The 17,914-nt window shown below is 41.2% G+C and overlaps 1 protein-coding gene across 3 annotated transcripts; it reads left to right on the plus strand.

The window, feature by feature from the left end:
- Positions 1 to 910: 910 nt before the first annotated feature.
- PRPF18 (pre-mRNA processing factor 18) lies at positions 911 to 17,576 on the plus strand. 3 transcript variants are annotated; one of them, XM_059473115.1, is made up of 11 exons: positions 911 to 993; positions 2,676 to 2,753; positions 2,886 to 2,912; positions 5,732 to 5,836; positions 7,104 to 7,217; positions 8,983 to 9,129; positions 10,773 to 10,841; positions 11,554 to 11,694; positions 12,114 to 12,185; positions 14,314 to 14,469; positions 16,955 to 17,576. In XM_059473115.1, the coding sequence occupies exons 1-11, from the start codon at positions 928 to 930 to the stop codon at positions 17,033 to 17,035; spliced, it is 1,056 nt and encodes a 351-aa protein (XP_059329098.1). In that variant the 5' UTR covers positions 911 to 927; the 3' UTR covers positions 17,036 to 17,576. The 3 variants fall into 3 exon arrangements, with proteins under 3 accessions (XP_059329098.1, XP_059329099.1, XP_059329100.1); XM_059473116.1 differs by lacking the exon at positions 2,886 to 2,912 and having other exon boundaries at positions 913 to 993; XM_059473117.1 differs by lacking the exons at positions 911 to 993; positions 2,886 to 2,912 and adding an exon at positions 1,005 to 1,033.
- The last annotated feature ends 338 nt before the right edge of the window (positions 17,577 to 17,914 follow it).

Genomic DNA, 17,914 nt, shown 5'->3' on the forward strand with positions numbered 1-17,914 from the left:
CAAGCTAAACAGAGAAGACAGCTGAATAAATTGCATGCAGACTCTCTTTAAAGAACCTGTCAAGCACCCTTTTGTAAAACCAGCTGTACTAAAAGAGGGAAAGACCTCTGTAAAAATGATATTCCACCTCTTTTGCTAGATTCCTTGATACAAAGCAGCTATATTTTGGCTCTGTCTCATAATTACTGCCCTTATACCATTGTTGGAACCCAGAAATTCCTCTGGCTGCCCTGGAGGGCTCGAGCCCTGCCCCGGGGCTCAGAGACCTTGGCACAGAGCCCCAGACCCCTGTGCCTTTGATTTAGCCCTCGGAAAAAACAATTATCAACCTTTATATGAAGAATTACAAGTCAAAAGAGTTTAAGCAGAATAATAGTTAGTTTGTCACGGGGTGAAAAATGGATTTTTGGAGTTTTTAGAGTGGGGGTTCAGGGCGCATGATAAAGGAATTGGGGCGTGTCCAGCCTTTCTCCTTCTTCTTCTTCTTCTTGGCCTCCATCTTCTGCTGTGATGTTGGCACTTTTAGATTAGTTTAGAGTAGAAGCTCACTGTCTAACATAGGTGATAGGTATTGGGAAGTTATGGTAAATAATGCACATGTAGTTTTTAGTATAAAAAGACAACACCGCCCTAAAGACGGGCAGTGTGCCTCATACCGTCTGTGTATCACTTTAAATAATCTGCTTCCAACAACAGCATGAGATTACATAAATACTGAACAAACCTTTGCTAATATCCAGTCTAAACGTCTCCTGGCACAATTGAGGCCATTTCCTGCCATCTCCTCTCGTCTGTCATTGTCACTCGGGAGCAGGGCCTGACGCGCCCCTCCCGCCGCTCCTCCGAGCCACCAGGGGGCGCCACGCGGCGGCGCGGCCTCCGCGGAAGTGACGCTGTTGTTTTCCTGCGGCGCTTCCCGAGGCCGCCATGGACATCCTGAAGCGGGAGATCAGCAGGAAGCGCCAGCAGCTGGAGGAGAAGGAGCTCCTGGGGGTGAGGGCGGCCGGCGTGGACAGCAGGAGCCGCCCGGGCTGTGGGTGCCGGGAGGGGGGCGGCGGTGAGGCGGGAGCGGCCCGGGATGGGCCGGGGCAGGGGGCGGCCTAGGCCGGGATGAGCCAGGATGGGATTGGCAGGAGCCAGGAGGGGTTTGGGGGGGGGGGGGGGGGGGGGGCGCAGCCTGGATTCAGCCTCGCTGTGTTCCATGGGCTTTGGGGCTGGTTTAGTTTATTTCGGGCACCGGCAGATGAGAAAGGCAGTGCGAACTTTGGTGAGCAGAGTGCGGTTTCGTTCCTCCTCACAGCCTCGTTCTGCCCATACCCGGGCAGGGTCTGACAGTCTGTGTGTGCCTAAAAACCCCATACCCGGGCAGGGTCTGAGCTCTGTGTGTGCCTAAAAACCCCATACCCGGGCAGGGTCTGACAGTCTGTGTGTGCCTAAAAACCCCATACCCGGGCAGGGTCTGAGCTCTGTGTGTGCCTAAAAGCCCCATACCCGGGCAGGGTCTGAGCTCTGTGTATGTGTGTGCCTAAAAACCCCATACCCGGGTAGGTTGTGAGCCTAAAAACTCATATCCAGGCAGGGAGTGAGCTCTGTGTGTGTGCCTAAAAACCCCATATCCAGGCAGGGTCTGACAGTGTGTATGAGCCTAAAAACCCCATACCTGGGCAGGGTGTGAGCTCTGTGTGTGTGCCTAAAAACCCCATACCTGGGCAGGGTGTGTGTGTGTGCCTAAAAACCCCATTCCCGGGCAGGATGTGAGCCTAAAAACCCCATATCCAGGCAGGGTGTGAGCTTTTTGTGTTTGTCTAAAAACCCCATATCTGGGCAGGGTATGAATGGAGTGTGTGTGCCTAAAAATCCCATATCCAGGTAGAGTGTGACAATGTGTGGACCCATAAAAACTCCATATCCAGGCAGGGTCTGACAGTGCGTGTGTGCCTAAAAACCCCATATCCAGGCAGGGTGTGAGTGGTGTGTGTGCCTAAAAACCCCATATGCCTGCAGAGTGTAAGCTTTTTGTGTGTGCCTAAAAACCCCATATCCAGGCAGGGTGTGAGCAGTTTGTGTACCTAAAAACCCCACAGTACAGCAGAGCCCCTTTCAGGGGTGTCTGATTTTGGGTTTTGGCATCAGATGCTGAAGGAGGGAGCTGCAGTCAGAGGCTGTTGTACATCAGGCCAAGCATGAGGGAAGAAGTTGTGGTTTGCACTAGTCAAGGAAAATGCTTTGGGGTGACCACATTTTCCACCTGTTGTGTGTCTGGGATGTCTTTTCAGGCACATTTCTACAAAGCTTCTCCAAGCAAGCTTATAAAATACTGTGTATAAAGGTGGTTTCTCCAACCTCCTTGATTTAATGCCAAATCATGTATTTAGTATGGTTTATCTAAACATCCTGGGCCTGGTTGTGTATGTCTGAAGTGAAGCTTTACACCATGGCCTTACATGACAAAAAACTTGGGTTTTCTAAAGTGCTGGCAAGCACATTGTACTTTTAATTCTGCTTCTCCATATATCCTGCAAAGTAACTCCATATTGCTGATTTCAGAGGTGCTTCCAGCTAGGCATCTCTGGGAAAGGATGTAGCTGAATTCACCAAGCCAAGTAAGAAAGCTTGAGCCATTTTTGCTCAACCATGCAAAATTCTGAGCTGGTAACAACTCTCCTCTCTCTTAGGGCAATAAGAAATATTTCAAACGCAGTGAGTTAGCTAAAAAGGAAGAGGAGGCCTACTTCCAGAGATGTGGCTACAAGGTATGGAAATTGTTCTTCCAGCACTTGCTGTGTTTATTTTGAAGTCTGCATTTTATTTTTTTTTATCAACAATATCAATGTTGTTAATGATAATTGTTGTTCTTTGTTCAATCTGTTAATGTTATACATTAGCCTGTAAATGAGAAGCCACCTGGAGAGGTATGACTTTCCAAAACCATTTTCAATGCAGGAAAAGATATGCATGACATACAGCTACTTAAGTTTGTGTTATGGTTTGCCTTTTGTTTCCTTTTTTGTTTGTTTGTTTTTATTTGTGGAAAGCATGAAGTGGCTCGGGATCAAAGCTTGTTTTCCTTTCTTATGAAATTGTGTTGTTAGGCATGAACACTGGATCTGATATAGCCACCTTCCTCCCCTTACTGAGAAAATGGAGACATTTGGATAATTGTATCCCATCTTCATTGTCAAAATGTCCAAAAGAAATCAGTATAGTGTGGGTGTGCATCAAAAAAGATTTGCCAACTCTCCTAAATTTGTATTTGGGTTTTGGCCATTAACCACCCAGCGCTGAAGCTGTGCAACAACAGCATTTATGTTCTTGCTGGCAAAATATTAGAAACAATTGGTAACCTCGGGTGCATTTTGCAACAAATGGGTGATCTGGAAGGCTTTATCTGCCTTGTAATGGTGTCAGGGCAAGAGTTTCCTGAGATGGAAAGAATGTTGTTGTCTTTTCCAAGTGTGTGTGCCTGCCTGCCTGCCTGACGGGGTGTCTGGGAGGGGGATGCATTCCCTGGGGAAGACAGTTTCATAATCTTGTTTGCTGTTAGAGGGCACAAATAGGAGCTTTGTTTTCCAGTGACCTTTACCCAGTTAGTGACTTATTCTGAAACCTTGATCTGTTTGTGCACATTTGAACATCAATGCCAAAACGATTCTGGGAACGCGCAGCAGAAAGTCCTGGAAAAGCTCTGGGGATCCAGCTGCTCTTCCAAGGGCACATGGCTGCCTGCTGCCTCCTGGGCATTAGCTGGAATTCTTCAGAACCTGATGTGGTTCAAGTGGGGTTACCTGTGCTGCTGCACAGCAGTTTGGGTGTGAAATGCAACCCTGACAATGGTTTTAAAATAAGTTACTTTGGTAAATTTGGTATCTTCTTAGAGCCTCCCAGATTTCTGCATTGGTTCTTTACTCTGATAATGAGACATGGAACACAGACTGATTTCCTTTTAAATGCAGGTGCTTTTTTTACTTTGCTTAGATGTAATAAGTTGGAATAATTTCACTTGCTTGAAGAAAGCACAGAAACAAAATAACAGTGGTAAAGATACTGCTTATAACTTGGAGTCCAGCCGACAGAACGGATCAAATCTTTTCTTCTGTGCTGCTATCTCTTAATTATTTCAAGAATGTTTGTAAGTTAAAATTTGTATGTATCCTTCTGCTCTGGGACTATACTTCAGAAAAAACTTTTACACCTTTTTCCATATTTTCTGTCCCCTGTCAATTCCTCCTTCCCTGCATTGATGGAATTTTATTTCCCCCCTCCCTTTATGTGTTAAACATTGATTTACTTGTCTTTCCCTTGTTCATTCCAAACATCTGTACTTGTAGGATTGATCTTTTGATTTTTTTCTGTGTTTGCTAATACAGCATTGAATGTAGATTTGTACATCTGAAATTGCTGAATCTTGTAGCTGAGGCCCCAGGGGTGGATCCTGCCAGCCACATGGAGTCACACTGACACCTAAGCAAAGCTGGCACTGTGTCCTGAAAGAATAAAAAGCCTATTAAAAAAAAATTCTGTCCAGTAACTTCCTCAGATTGATCAACCTTAATACAGACTGAAAGAATAAAAAGCCTATTAAAAATAAAAAAAAAAAAAATTCTGTCCACCTTCCTCAGATTGATCAACCCTAATACAGGCTGCCCATGCACAGGGAATGCTGCAGGCTGCTCTGGCATTCTTTGGATTGTTTCCCTTTTAGCAAGTACAGAAAGGAAATAAATTAAGAATGAACAAGATATGAGTGAGCACTGAAGAGATTTCCTCATTATAGGAATATTACCACCAGCAGTCTGCTCCTGCTGTCAGAAATGTTGAATTTGAGCTTATACAGGGAGCTGTAGTTACATGGCTGCTGCCTCAAAGTTACTTTGATCAAAGAGTTGCTTTGCATTATTAAAATACTGAATAATGAAGAAGGGATGCTCTCTTTGATTCAGGGACCTTCTTTCTTTTAGACTAAGAGGAATCCTGTTCCTAGGAGGAGTTGTGTCTTTTCTCTTTTTTTTGTTTTTGGTTTTTTTTTTTTTTTTTTTACCTGTAAGAAGCAGGCAAGGTTGTTAGAGAGAGCATTACCTAAAACAAGGTTGGAGAGGTGCATTGCCTCTCAAAACCCAACAGAAACTGTGGATCACTGCTAACCGTGCTGATCCTGTTGAAGCTGCAGGTAATAAACACTGTAACTGACCCTGGGAGAGGCAGCTCCACTCTCACCCTGCTCTGGAGTTTTCCTTCCTGTCCTTCTGTCTGTGCTGGGAGCTGGATGAGGAAGTGAAGCAGGCTGGGAACAGTGCCAGTATTTGTGTTTTTCAGAGTATTTTTTCTGTTTGAATAATTTCCCCCTTCTGGTTCATCACACATTGATGCAAATGGTCTTGCATGGGTAGGAAGGATGGGACAGGGGCAGGAATCAACAGGCTGAGGGTGGATTTGTTATTCTTGGCACCAGTGCTGGCATCTGCCTGCTGAAGTGACAGCCAAACTTCAGCAATTGTCCTTTCTGTTTGCTGGAGAGAGTGCTTCCTGCAACCTGCAGAAGTGTTATTCTTGATATTATCAAGAACTTTTATTGTTTTGTGAGATGCAATTATGGACCATAAAACTATGAAACTAAAGGTTTATTTAGTCATACCAAAGTCTGTGTTCCAGAGTTCTCTATCTTGCCATCATTTCTCATCAATATGTGGGTTTGTTTCCATTGCACAGGAGTAACTTTGTCTGTTGAATGTAGGTACAGCAGCAGGAAGAGGAGGAGAAACCTCTGGCTACGTCAAATCCAGTGCTGGAACTTGAACTGGCAGAGGAAAAGTTACCAATGACTCTTTCCAGACAGGAGGTAAAGTCAAAAACCATAAACTGACTCCTTGAGTTTACAGCAAATGCACCTGAAATTTCTTGTAAGGGCTGTTTCATCCAGTGAGCTGTACTTTTTATGGCAGTTTTATTTAATAATAAGCTTCCATTTTTGCAGTTAGCAATCATTGATTATCTTTGCTTATCAGGGCTCTGCTGTCCAGTTGAATGCATAGGGAGGTGCAGATGGGTAGAGCCTCTCTGTTACAGGGATTTACACAGATGTTTTATAACATTTTACAGCTCTTTCAGAGAGATACCCTCAATACCAGCATTATTCTTGGATAGCACTGAAGATAGCATGCTGACTTTTTCTGAGATTTATTTTTCCCTGAGCTTCTTTTCTTTGTAACTTGTTGGTCTGAGCACAAATTTAGAAATCAAGTTTTGGAAGGTTACTTTAGCCTCTAGAAGAAACAATCCTAAAGGCAGAGCAGCTGGGATGTTCTTTGCCTTTTCTAAGGCTAAAAATGCCTGTGTGGATTTAAGTTCACAAACAGATCCACACCCCAGAGCAGAAACAGGAAGTTCAGAAGTACAGAATACACTCTAATCCTGGAAAAACTGAAATTCACAGCTGAGGTCATCCAAGCATGTCACACCTCCCCTTAATTTGTCAGGATATTCAGGTTTTGTAATGGGGGTTGTTGGTTTTGTGTTTGGTTTGAGGTTTGAATTGAGTTAAGGGAGGCTTTTTCCCTTCTGTTATAGTTACTTTTAAAGTAACTATCTAGATATAGATAGTTACTTTTAAAGTAAGTATCCTATTAGATTTTGGGACTTCATATTTCCCAGATGTTTATAAAGATAGGGATTTTCAGTAGATCATCTCATAGCTGAGCTGGGACAACCTGCAGCCCAGCTCTTTTTATTGCCAAGACATAGGTGAGTGAGATTATTGTCAAGTTCCTTTGTGATTTTGAAAATGGTCTTTAAGCTCTGCCAGAGGGATGATTTTTGTGTATTTGTTTAAACAAGTCAGAGCAGGAAGAAGTTTGGCTGTATCAGCCAGCCTGGGATTTTATGCAAAATTTGGATCAGTAATATTTGGAATGACCTTTCACTGAAATACCGTGGGAATTTTATATTTAGATTGTAAAGTGTCTGGAACATTTTTTGACTGCTTAAAATATTGCCATTTCCTCTCCAGTCTAGCTCAGCTTGTTATTCTAAGCAAAGTAAATAAATCTGTCATTCTGGATTTTATTTTGCTTCCTTTATGTGTCAGGGAGTGCTTTGATTCTTTTCAGGTTATCAGGAGGTTACGAGAGAGGGGTGAGCCCATCAGGCTCTTTGGAGAAACAGATTATGATGCATTTCAACGTCTGAGGAAGATAGAAATTCTTGCACCTGAAGTGAACAAGGTAAGCCTGGCTCTTACTTAGTCATGGTGTAAATAACCCTAGAAAAATTACTGAAAATCATTTTTAGTAGCTGTTAATTTTCAGGAGGAGGGGGTAATAGACAGCAAAGAGAATACATGCTCTTGTCTCTTTTTTTTTTAGTATTATTTTTATTTGCTGAGAAACTATGTTAAATATTAGAGTTTTCTGCACAATTACAATTAAGTTACAGAGTTCAGCCCTAGAAACCTACCAGCCCCTTGTCACTTGGAAAAGGGGCCTTCAGGTGGCACTAATACCCCAGCTTGTTCTGCCCCTGCTTTTTAATGAGCAGAGAATTTACTATTAAAATAATCCTGTGTTTATGATTATCTGCACCCCTGAGAAGGCACAGGTAAGTAAGAGCAGGACTGCATACTGTCTTTTTAGGATATAAATGATTTTTCAAATTCTTGAATTCCAGAGCTGTAACTTGTTATGGAAGTGTCATTTTCCCCCTTCCCTTTGAAGTAGCCATCAACTGAAAAACTGACTTGAAGATCTAATTAATTTATTCATTTTGTCTTAAGGAATGATCAATGAAGTGAGGAGATACAATTGAGGTTTGTTTTGCATTCACTGTTAACCAGATTTACAGCCTTACTAACAGAGTGACAATTTGCATTTTCTTCCCTAACTTGTGGCAAATGGAATTGTTTTAAATGCCTTTCCTGGGACTGCCCATCAAAGGGAAGCCTTTTCCTCTCTAAGTCTTTAAAATGAAGATAAACAGATCTAGAAATAAAAGCTCTGCTAATGAAAACTTCCCTTCCAGAGACATTGATCACAGGAGCAGGATTAGGAAATAGAGAGCCCATAAATGGGGTTGTGCTGGATTTTTGTTCCATGTTTCAGTCACTCCTGCTGCTGTCTAGGGGGATTCTGGAGGTTGCTTAGTCAATCAGCCTTGTGGTTCAGACATTTTTAGAGTAATTAAATGATTTATAGAAATGCTCCAGACAGCTAAGTATGATGATGGAAGAGGGGAAGTAACTGTGCATATCCATTCCCTGTGGAGTAGCTGAATTTATCTGAGGGTAGGGAATGTCCTTTATAGAGCTGTGTATTTTATGTCTCAAGATGAGAAGGCAAATCCTTCAACTGTGGTTAAGGTGAGTTTTGTGTTCTATTTTAGAAAACCTTTTAACTTTATATATGGTTTTGAACAGATTCTGGATTTTTTAGTCACCTTTTCTAAAGTTGAGGGTTTTAAACAGTGAATCTATAGAAAACATTCTGCTATGTTTAAATAATTTGTAATAAAAGGAAGCAATATTATTGTTTTATGTCTGGCACTGAAGGAGTGAGAGTTATTTACAGCTTTTTTCAGGGCAGATGTGAGGACTTGTAGAGCTGATGATGGTTATGGTCTGGTTTTCATTTGTTTTGGGGTGGTTCAGTGTATTGCTTGGAGGAAATGACTTGAAGAAAGTCCTAGAGGCTGATTCCATCCTCCAGGCTTTTTTTTTTTTGATGAAAATACTGTAAAAATATTTTTCATAGATATCATAGATATGAGCACTTCAGAAGTTCATGCACCTGATTTTTGTTAAGTGCTGAAGCAGAAACTGTTGTTGGAGTTCAGTTAAATTCAAACAACACTAAACCTTTATGTGTGTTTTTACAAAATTTGCACTTTAAACAGAAGTTTGATGCTCACATTGACAGTACTGAATTGCTTTTATTTACTTGAGGTTTTTTTTATAAACCAGTCTCTTTTTTTTTTTTCTTTTTTCCTGTTTCCTAGGGCTTAAGAAATGACCTGAAGGCTGCTTTGGATAAGATTGATCAGCAGTATCTGAATGAAATTGTGGGTGGCCAAGAAGCAGGAGATGATGACTCCCAGAATGACCTGAAGGTCCATGAGGAGAATACTACTATTGAAGAACTAGAGGTATGGGATAGGTCATAACTAAGGGATGTTAGATGTGGTGTGTTGCTGTGAGGAAGCCTCAGGATTGTTTAGACAAAGTTGTCTTCTTTTCAACAGCTGACTTGGGCATTTTGAAGTATTCTTAAGGAGAAAATTTACAAATGAAAACCCAAGTGGTCTTTGTTTACAACATTTCATCCCAAAGGGGACAGGTGTTGCCTGCAAAGACAGTGATACAGTAAAGATTCATTCTCCAGGATTTCAGAAGTAGAGAATTTATTTCCAGTACATTACCTAGTCATAAATGCCAAAGCCTTTCCAGTGAATATTTGAGAGGGTAATAAGGTCAGTACCAATTAATTTTCCCTATATAAGGAAAAAGGACTCTGAAAAATAGACACACAGAAAGAATATTTGATATAAAAACATCTAGGACCAAAAAAAGGGAGGAGGCAGACCAAAGGAAATATAAGTGCAGCCCAAAAACTTGAGTGCAAGTGGCTGCTCTGTTCTGAAAGAATCCTGTGGTGTTTGTGTGAGTAAGTGCCAGGAAATGCATTCAGCACCTGGTATTTCAGGATAATGTTTTGAAAAGCACATTAACTTGAGCTGAAGACTTTTACCCTTAATCTTCAAAACTCTTTGCAGGAGTTAATCTTCATAACATCCTTCCAAAAGTGTGTTTAAGAAATAATATGATTTATAACTGAAAGCTGAAGTGAATACATTATTATTAAAAAATAGTCTGGGTTTTTTTTATGGTGCCAGGGGTTCTGGTTTAAAATAATTGCAGTACCAGAGTGGATAGCAGGAGTTGTATTGGACCTGAATTTTATTGATCTGTTAGCTCTTAAAATTACCCCTTTTTGTGGTAGTAGGGCAGGCTTGGTTAAAGCCATGCAAACAATCTTTTTCTAAGTTTGAAAACACTGCATCTTAATTTTATGTTACTTCAGCTGCATTGCCTTGAGCATGAAGGCTTACATTGAATTTGACTTCAAATCTAGGAGATTTTTAAAAATAAAACTCACTTTGGAAACATGAGGGCAATGGAAATTGATTATAAATGGAACTATTCCTACTGGAAAATGTTTATAAGACTTACTGTTAGTATTTACAGTTTTGAGGTTTTGGTGGAGAATTGGAGCAAACAGCTGGGCTTTTTTAGTGGTTTGTTGCTAGGTTTTGGGATGTTTTTAAAAAATTTGTTCCCTCAAATTCACAGTTGCAATTAAATGATAAAAAGCCCCAGTACAGAGAATTGAAATAGCATAACAAAATAATTAGGTTAATTGATGGCTTTGGGGATCTCAAAAAATGCACTGCACCCACAGTTCCCTTTAATACAGTGCAGTCAGACAGCTGCTAATTATGCCAATAATTTAGTAGTAATGACTGAAGAATTACTGTTGCATTGACTTTTCAGAAATAATCATATTGCCCTTGTGATGCAAATGTTTTTAATAGATTAATGAATTTCAGTAGCATTTGTAGCTGTTCCATGACCAGTGTTTGGGATTTCTTGTGGAATTTATTGCAGTTTGTGCAATAAATTTCACAAGAAATCCCAAACACATGGTTCATGCAGTGAACCATGCTCTGCTGTGGTGGTGCTGCCAGACTAGGCAAAGTGGAAATAATTGTCCTTTTTTCCCCTTTTCCAGGCTTTGGGAGAATCCCTAGGACGGGGTGATGATCACTATGATATGGACATCATAACCAAGTTCTTGAAGGTAACAAACTCAAATTATTCTGTAGTTCTGTCATATTATTAATGCCGTGCAGATGCATTTCAAGAATAGAAGGATGGGTTTCAGCTGCTTGAGAGGAAAATCTCTCCTGTTATGTGTAAGATGTGGGTTTTTTGAAATGCTTGGCACTCCACAGCCTTTGTTAGTCACAGCAGCGACTTGTGCCAAATTTGGGAAAGAGCTCTTGGGAGTGCAACATTCTTCAAAATCTGCTCCTGCTTTCCAGACAAAATAAATGAGGTTTTGATTTTCATGTGATATTTGAGGCAGTTGTCTGGAGCTGCCTCTGTGTGGTACTGTGGCATCAAAACCTGTGGAGGAGTTTCCTTGGAACAGTACAAGCTGAATTGGAATGTCACCTAATACTGGTAGTGAAATTGGAGAGTTTTAAAGGAAGTCCACAGGTTCAAGTGGAGGGCAGGAAATTGTTTCCTGGCAAGAAAGCTGTGTTGCCTCTCAGCTGAGTCAGCCAGTGCCTGTGAAACTGTTGTGGTAATCAAAGTCACAGCAAGAGCTGAAGCTTTAATTTGTGTGTGTACATTTAAGATAACAGAGTTGTTCCTATCCCTCTGAAAAAGATTTAACCTTCCTAACTCAGCATTCTCCAAAAAAAAACCTCACCTTGCCTTGCTGGCTTAGCCCTGTGTTGTGTCAGTAGATGGCACCATGACACCGATGTGCTTGCTCCCTGCAGTTCCTCCTGGGAGTCTGGGCCAAGGAGTTGAATGCCAGGGAGGATTACGTGAAGCGGGGCGTGCAGGGGAAGCTGAACAGCGCCACCCAGAAACAGACCGAGTCCTACCTGCGGCCGCTCTTCAGGAAGCTCCGCAAAAGGGTGAATCACTCGAAATGCCTCTGCTTTGCTTCCCAAGTACCCAGCATCAGGGCCCTTCCAGGAGAGGGGATGAGTGAATTGGTGACAGTTTCTGTATCTGCAGCTCCTGACACCCAGTTCTGGTTTTATCTCAGTCAGTGAAATCTGCCCACTCACTGCTTTTCCAGCTGTTTAAAGCAGCACCTGCTCCCTGGGTTGCAAACATGACAGAAAATTGGGGTTGCATTTTGCACTTTGCCATCAGCTACCAGGTGTAACCACTTAACCTCTCCTCTTCAGATCCTGCATCTGAATAATGAACATGTTTTCCTTGGTGAAACTCCTCAAGCAAGGGTAGTTGCTAAACTTTGCATAAATGCTGAGTAAGATGATTTTCCTGGGTTCTAAAGTCTTTTTTTTCTTTCCCTTTTCTTCTGTAGACACTTCCTGCAGACATCAAAGAATCAATAACAGATATTATTAAATTTATGTTGCAAAGAGAATATGTGAAGGTATGTTTGTTTATATTTTTCCTTTTGTCATGTTCACGCTGCCTGGTTGTAAAAGGTTGAGTTTATTGCTTCAACATTCCCATATTTCTTTTAATTTTGAAGATGCATAGCTGGAAATACAACATCTATCCCAACAAAATGAAAAATGGCTGTGAAATGTTAGGCTCTAAGTAGTGTTTGATCCACAGCCTGACAGAAGAGCTTTTGAGGTTCATGAAACTGCACAGCTTTGTAAACATGAAGAAAATTTTTCTCAGAGATGGGTATATGAAGCTGCAGAGGCATTCCTCAAGGGGAAACCTGATGTTCTAAGGTTAAATGAAGGTATTTAATAGTAATAGGGTGTTGATGATTAATTAATTAGGAATTAATTGAGGCAAACTGAGTTATTGGATATGAGGTACTGTCCCTTTCTTTGTCTAAACTCACATTAAGTGGCCTGGTAAAGTTGAAGTGAGTTAATGAGAAGATTTTTTGGATGAAGTCTGCTCACTGCAGGAGGCAGAAGTACTTTGGGACACAAGATCAAAGGCAGTATTAGGTTTTATTTGTAGCTGCTTCAGAAATGAAACTGAAATACCAATAGCATTTGCTGAAGCAGCTTGTATATGCAGAGGAAACTGAGCTGTCTTTTGCCTTCAGATTTCTAGTATTTCTTACTATTCTTGTGAGGATTTGACATAATTTGTCAAGTAAGCAAGCAAACCTGCTTTTGATGCTGAAAAAAACTTTGTATGGCCTAAGGCAAATTTAATCCAAATCATTTGGAAGCAGAACTGAACACGTGGGATGTATGATAGTGGGATTTTATTTTGAAGCATTTTTTTTCTCTTGCTTGTCATCATTTTGTGGAAATTCCCTTTCCAATACCTCCTCAAACTAATGAGCATGCAGGAATGTGGTGTATCTCTGGGTTAATCAGCAGTGCTTCTCTCTCCTGGAGGTGCTTGCTTTAAGTAAACTTCACAGAGATTTTGGATGACTTGAGTACACATTTGGATGTTTTGTTGTTTTGTTTTTTACATTAGGCTAATGCTTTTAGAGATACTCACATCCTTTTCAATTTTACTTTCTAGGAGACTTGCTTCTTTTTGCTTCTTTGGTTTTCTGCCTCTTTTTGCCTGTTGCTTGCTTTGTGCACCCTAGTGAATACTGTCAGCCACAAATTCTTGCTGCTTTGTTAGTTGACAATCTTGGAAGATTTTAATTTTGAAATCAACGTGTTAACAGTAGGCAAATGCCAGAATTCAAGTTGTCCACTCAGCCTTAATTAACCCTGTTGTGACAGTCCTTCAAGAGTCTTTAATTGCTTGTTCACACACTGTTTCATCACAAAAGTATATTTAAGTCACCAAGAGGGTATTTCACTAAGATTGTTCAGATTCTGCCTCATGCAGGTGATGACTAAACTGTGTCCTCTCCTCAGATTTGCTTTGGGTCTGTCTGCCACCCCTGCCTTGTTCATTGTTCACCTCCCAGTCTGTTCAGTGCTAGCTGGAAAGAATCTGCAGCCATTGGTCATGATTGCTGCTTCTTATTGTCCAGTTTCTGAATAGGAGGTGATAAATGAACTCCTTATCAGTGGGTTTTGTAGCTGCTCTCTAATAGAGAAGGAATGTCCTGTTCCATGTCCTTCAGGTTTTTTCTGTAATTGTATCTGTCACTTGCTGGTTCTCAGTTGTTATGTTGGGTTTTTTTCAGCACTACACTTCTCTTCCTTTCTGCCTTTCTTTCTATTAATTTTCCCTTTGAGCTTTATCCCTGTTTTTCCCCAGGAATGTTGTCTGTGTACAGCTTTAAAACAGGATCTGTGCTCTTGATGGGGAAATTCCTGATTTCCTGCTGCTACTGCTCTGGGTTACAAGTGTAACCTTATTTAACCAGAGATGGTTGAGTTGAAAATGATCCCAGTAAACCTTAGTTTTGGTCAAGATAACCAGTCTGCCTTATCCAGTTCCTTTTTTTTCATGAGGGACAGTGCACAATCCTTGCTTCCCTCGGAGTTCCATGTGGGAAGGTGTGTTGTGCAGTTGGTGACACCAGATCAGGGACACTGGAATGGGGGTTTACCTGCAGCTGGCAGTGCAGAAATGCTTGGTGTGGTGCTGAGTGGTGCCTTTCCCTGCAGGCCAACGATGCCTACCTGCAGATGGCCATTGGGAACGCCCCCTGGCCCATCGGCGTCACCATGGTCGGCATCCACGCGCGCACGGGCCGCGAGAAGATCTTCTCCAAGCACGTGGCCCACGTGCTCAACGATGAAACTCAGAGGAAATACATCCAGGTAATGGCAGCTTTGGAAATCCAACAGGTCTGCTTGTCTAGGGGGGTCTTTGAGAAACATCAGTGTCGTGGTATCATCAGGTGGTGTGGTATCAGGTCCCAGGAATGGACAGGTTTAGTTTGTGTCAGGCAGAACATCCAATGAACAGCAGCTCATCCTGGACCTGGAGGCTCCTCAGTGCTGGGCCAGGAACAGTCTCATGGGTTTTTCTGGACTGCTGTGATCCTGCATGAGCACCAAAGCAGCTGTGGAGACAGGCTTGATTCTCCTGAGGCCTCTCACTGCTTAACTCGTGCTTTAAACATGCACAGAACTTAATACGGTAAAATTCAGTCCTGCTGACTGTTTCTGCAACTAATATATAATATACTGATATATATACTATATACTAATAAATATACTATAAATATACTATAATAAATAATATATACTAATATATACTATATACTAATAAATATACTATAAGTATAGTATAATTAATATACTAGATACTAATATATACCATATAGTAATATATAATAAATGCATTAATTAGTAAGTCCAGGAATCTGGGCTCAAAATTCCAGGTTTAGTTCCTTCTGGGCATCTTCATATTCCTGTGGACTTCTGGTTGTGGAAATAGCAGCAGTGCTGTTTTTCTGCTCTGTCCTTTCCACACAGTGGGTGGACAGGTCTGAAGAAACAAGCCTTCTCTCTTGGTATTGCTAAATGGGTTTGGCTTTTGCCAATTGCAGTTTCATTGAGATAAAACAACTTTCTGGGTTAACTCTGAAGCCTCCAGAGCAGCATCATGGAGCTCAGAGCTCCTGGTAGGGGAGATATTTATAAATGTCTTCCTTCTTCAGCAGCAGGACTCCTGTTGCTTTTCAGCTTCTGCAGATGTCTGCAAGGAAATTGATTGCAAAATGCTCTGTGTCTCTCTGTATTTGGGCTATAAGCATAACCATTGGTTTCTCTTCAATTCTAGTTTTTAATAAAATAACCTGAAAAAATATCAATGTGAAGTCACAGGGCCCTCCAGACACTTACAAAGACAACAAATTAAATTTGACCAATTATTTTGTAAGGTGAAAATTGGCATGTGGATTATGCATCTTCAGAGACAGGCTCCAGTTATGCTTGGAAGTATTTAATGGATGAAATAGGAAGTATTTAATGGATGAAATAGGAAATATTTAATGGATGAAATAGTTTTAAACTAAATAATGTTGTTGTGATCTGTGTCATAATGGTGAATAATTCATAGAATAATTTATAGAATCACAGAATGCTTTGGATTGAAAGAGACTTAAGAACCTGTCAAGTTCCAGCTCCCCTGGCAGGGGAACCTTCCAGACCAGGCTGCTCAATAATTGGCTTTCTCTGTCCATTTGCCACTCCTGGGCAGAAGGATCTCTGCTCTGGATCCTTGCTTGGTCTCTCTTAACCTTGTGGGAGATGTGTGTGAATTCCCCAGTTTGTCCCTTCTCTGCTTTTGGGGTTTCCTCTGTTGGCCAAGGAAATCCTTGAGTTCATCTTCCCACTGGGAATTTCATACCTCTGCTTCTAAATTACCCAGCTCACTGCAGCACCAAGACAGAGTTGACTTTAAACATGTATGTTCTTCATATTTAAAGATATTTGGGTCTTGTTTGACAAGTTTGGTTCAAAGTGGAGCATAGGATATTTATTACCTGTGCTCCCAAGGGAACTTGTTCCTGATTGCAGCACTCTGGAGGGAGAACATCCCAAACAAGGAGTCATTGTGGTGCTGGACAGCCTTTCCATGCTTGCCTGCATGAGAAGGGCCAAAGCACCATCCTGGGGAATCATTTTTCCCTGGGTGAGGAGCTGCCTTCCATGGGGAGAGTCTCATGACAGGGACATGGCTCTGCCATCCTGGAGTGCAGTGTCACTGCTCAATTACACTTCCACCACAGCATTGCCTTTCTTCTTCGTTAGACTTTTCTGTGTGACTTGAAAGAAAATAATCACAAGGTTCCTGTCAGGTTGGTTTTTGGCAATTGATGCTTTGGAAGAACTGCAAAGCCTACATTCTGCCTTTCTCCTTGATTGCTTCAGTTTGCCTCTGTGATGTCCTGTGTCCACAGTTCTCCTCCTGAGAAGTGTTTGGTTCTTGTCTTGGCTCTCCAGCTTGTTTTGAAATTGCTTTTTGCTCTTTAGAATTAATTTTAATATTCAGCTTTCTTGTAAATATCTTTAATTATGATATCATTTGTTCCCTTGGTGATAAGGAGGGATTAAAGAATTGCTGTGACCCTTCACTGTGAATCTTACCAGGTGGGATTGAAGCCTTTTGGATTATGCCACAAACTCCTCTAATATTGAAGAGAACTTCAAACTTTAAACAGAATAACTACCAAAATAAAAATCCCAGCCTTTTCTTTTTAATTCTTCTTGTTAAGCTTAATAATACTGTAGGCTATTAAATTGTTCAACAGCTGCATCCTTATGACAGAATTGTCCTTGTTTTGTTACTTCCCAGGGGCTGAAGAGGCTCATGACCATTTGCCAGAAGCACTTCCCAACAGACCCCTCCAAATGTGTGGAGTACAACGCTCTGTGAGGCTCTGCTGGGACTCATTTTGGGCTCCAGCACCCAGAGAGGATGAAGAGGAAAACTCTGAGCCTGAACACCAACAAGAACTTGGGGTGGGCTTTGCAAAAAAAAAGCAGAAAGGAAGATTTTTTTTTTTTTTTTTACAGCTTCCTTTTTCCAAGCCCCATTTATTTAGGTTTATTTTGAAATCTGTGTTTTTTGCTGAACACATCCAATGTACAGCAGAAGAATGGGTTTTGAAGATTTTAAGACCAAGACAATGACCAAGGCACAATGCACATGACAACTGCTTTTATTTCAGTTTGTTATTCAGGGAACTGTGCAAATTGAACTGTTTCCCATATTTTAGAGCTTTAGATGAGTCTCAGCCCTGCAAGGAGCATATGTGGAGCTTTTTTTGGCTGCTTTTGCATTGGAGACTGATGTGGGGAGATGATTAGAGGGAAGCAGTTGAATCTGAATCTTGGTTATTTCTGTAAATATAAAGACTTTATTGGCTAATCTTTCATGTGGTATTTATCAGGAATAAAAAAAAAAGGTTTATATATTTCTCAGCCTCAGTGCAAAGAGTTTTTGATCTTGAATGCATCTGATTTGGCTTTTTTTTTTTTTTTTTTGGTAATGACATTTTTAATATAAACCTTCTGGACTTGGGGGAAGTAATCTTATGGCTCTTGAGGCTTTCAAATTCCATTTTTATACATCTGGAGAAAATTTTCAATCTGCTGGGCATTGCAGAGAAAATAATTAAGACCTCCCATGACCATGAACAGTATTTCTAGCAGCCACAAATCTTTACCATTGTGTATCCTGACTGGGGATGGTGAGGAAACTCATGGGAACAGTGATGTCTAATTCTGCATAAACAGTGAAATATTGAAACTT

The sequence above is a fragment of the Ammospiza nelsoni genome, chromosome 5, assembly GCF_027579445.1.
Source record: "Ammospiza nelsoni isolate bAmmNel1 chromosome 5, bAmmNel1.pri, whole genome shotgun sequence".
Taxonomy (NCBI): domain Eukaryota; kingdom Metazoa; phylum Chordata; class Aves; order Passeriformes; family Passerellidae; genus Ammospiza; species Ammospiza nelsoni.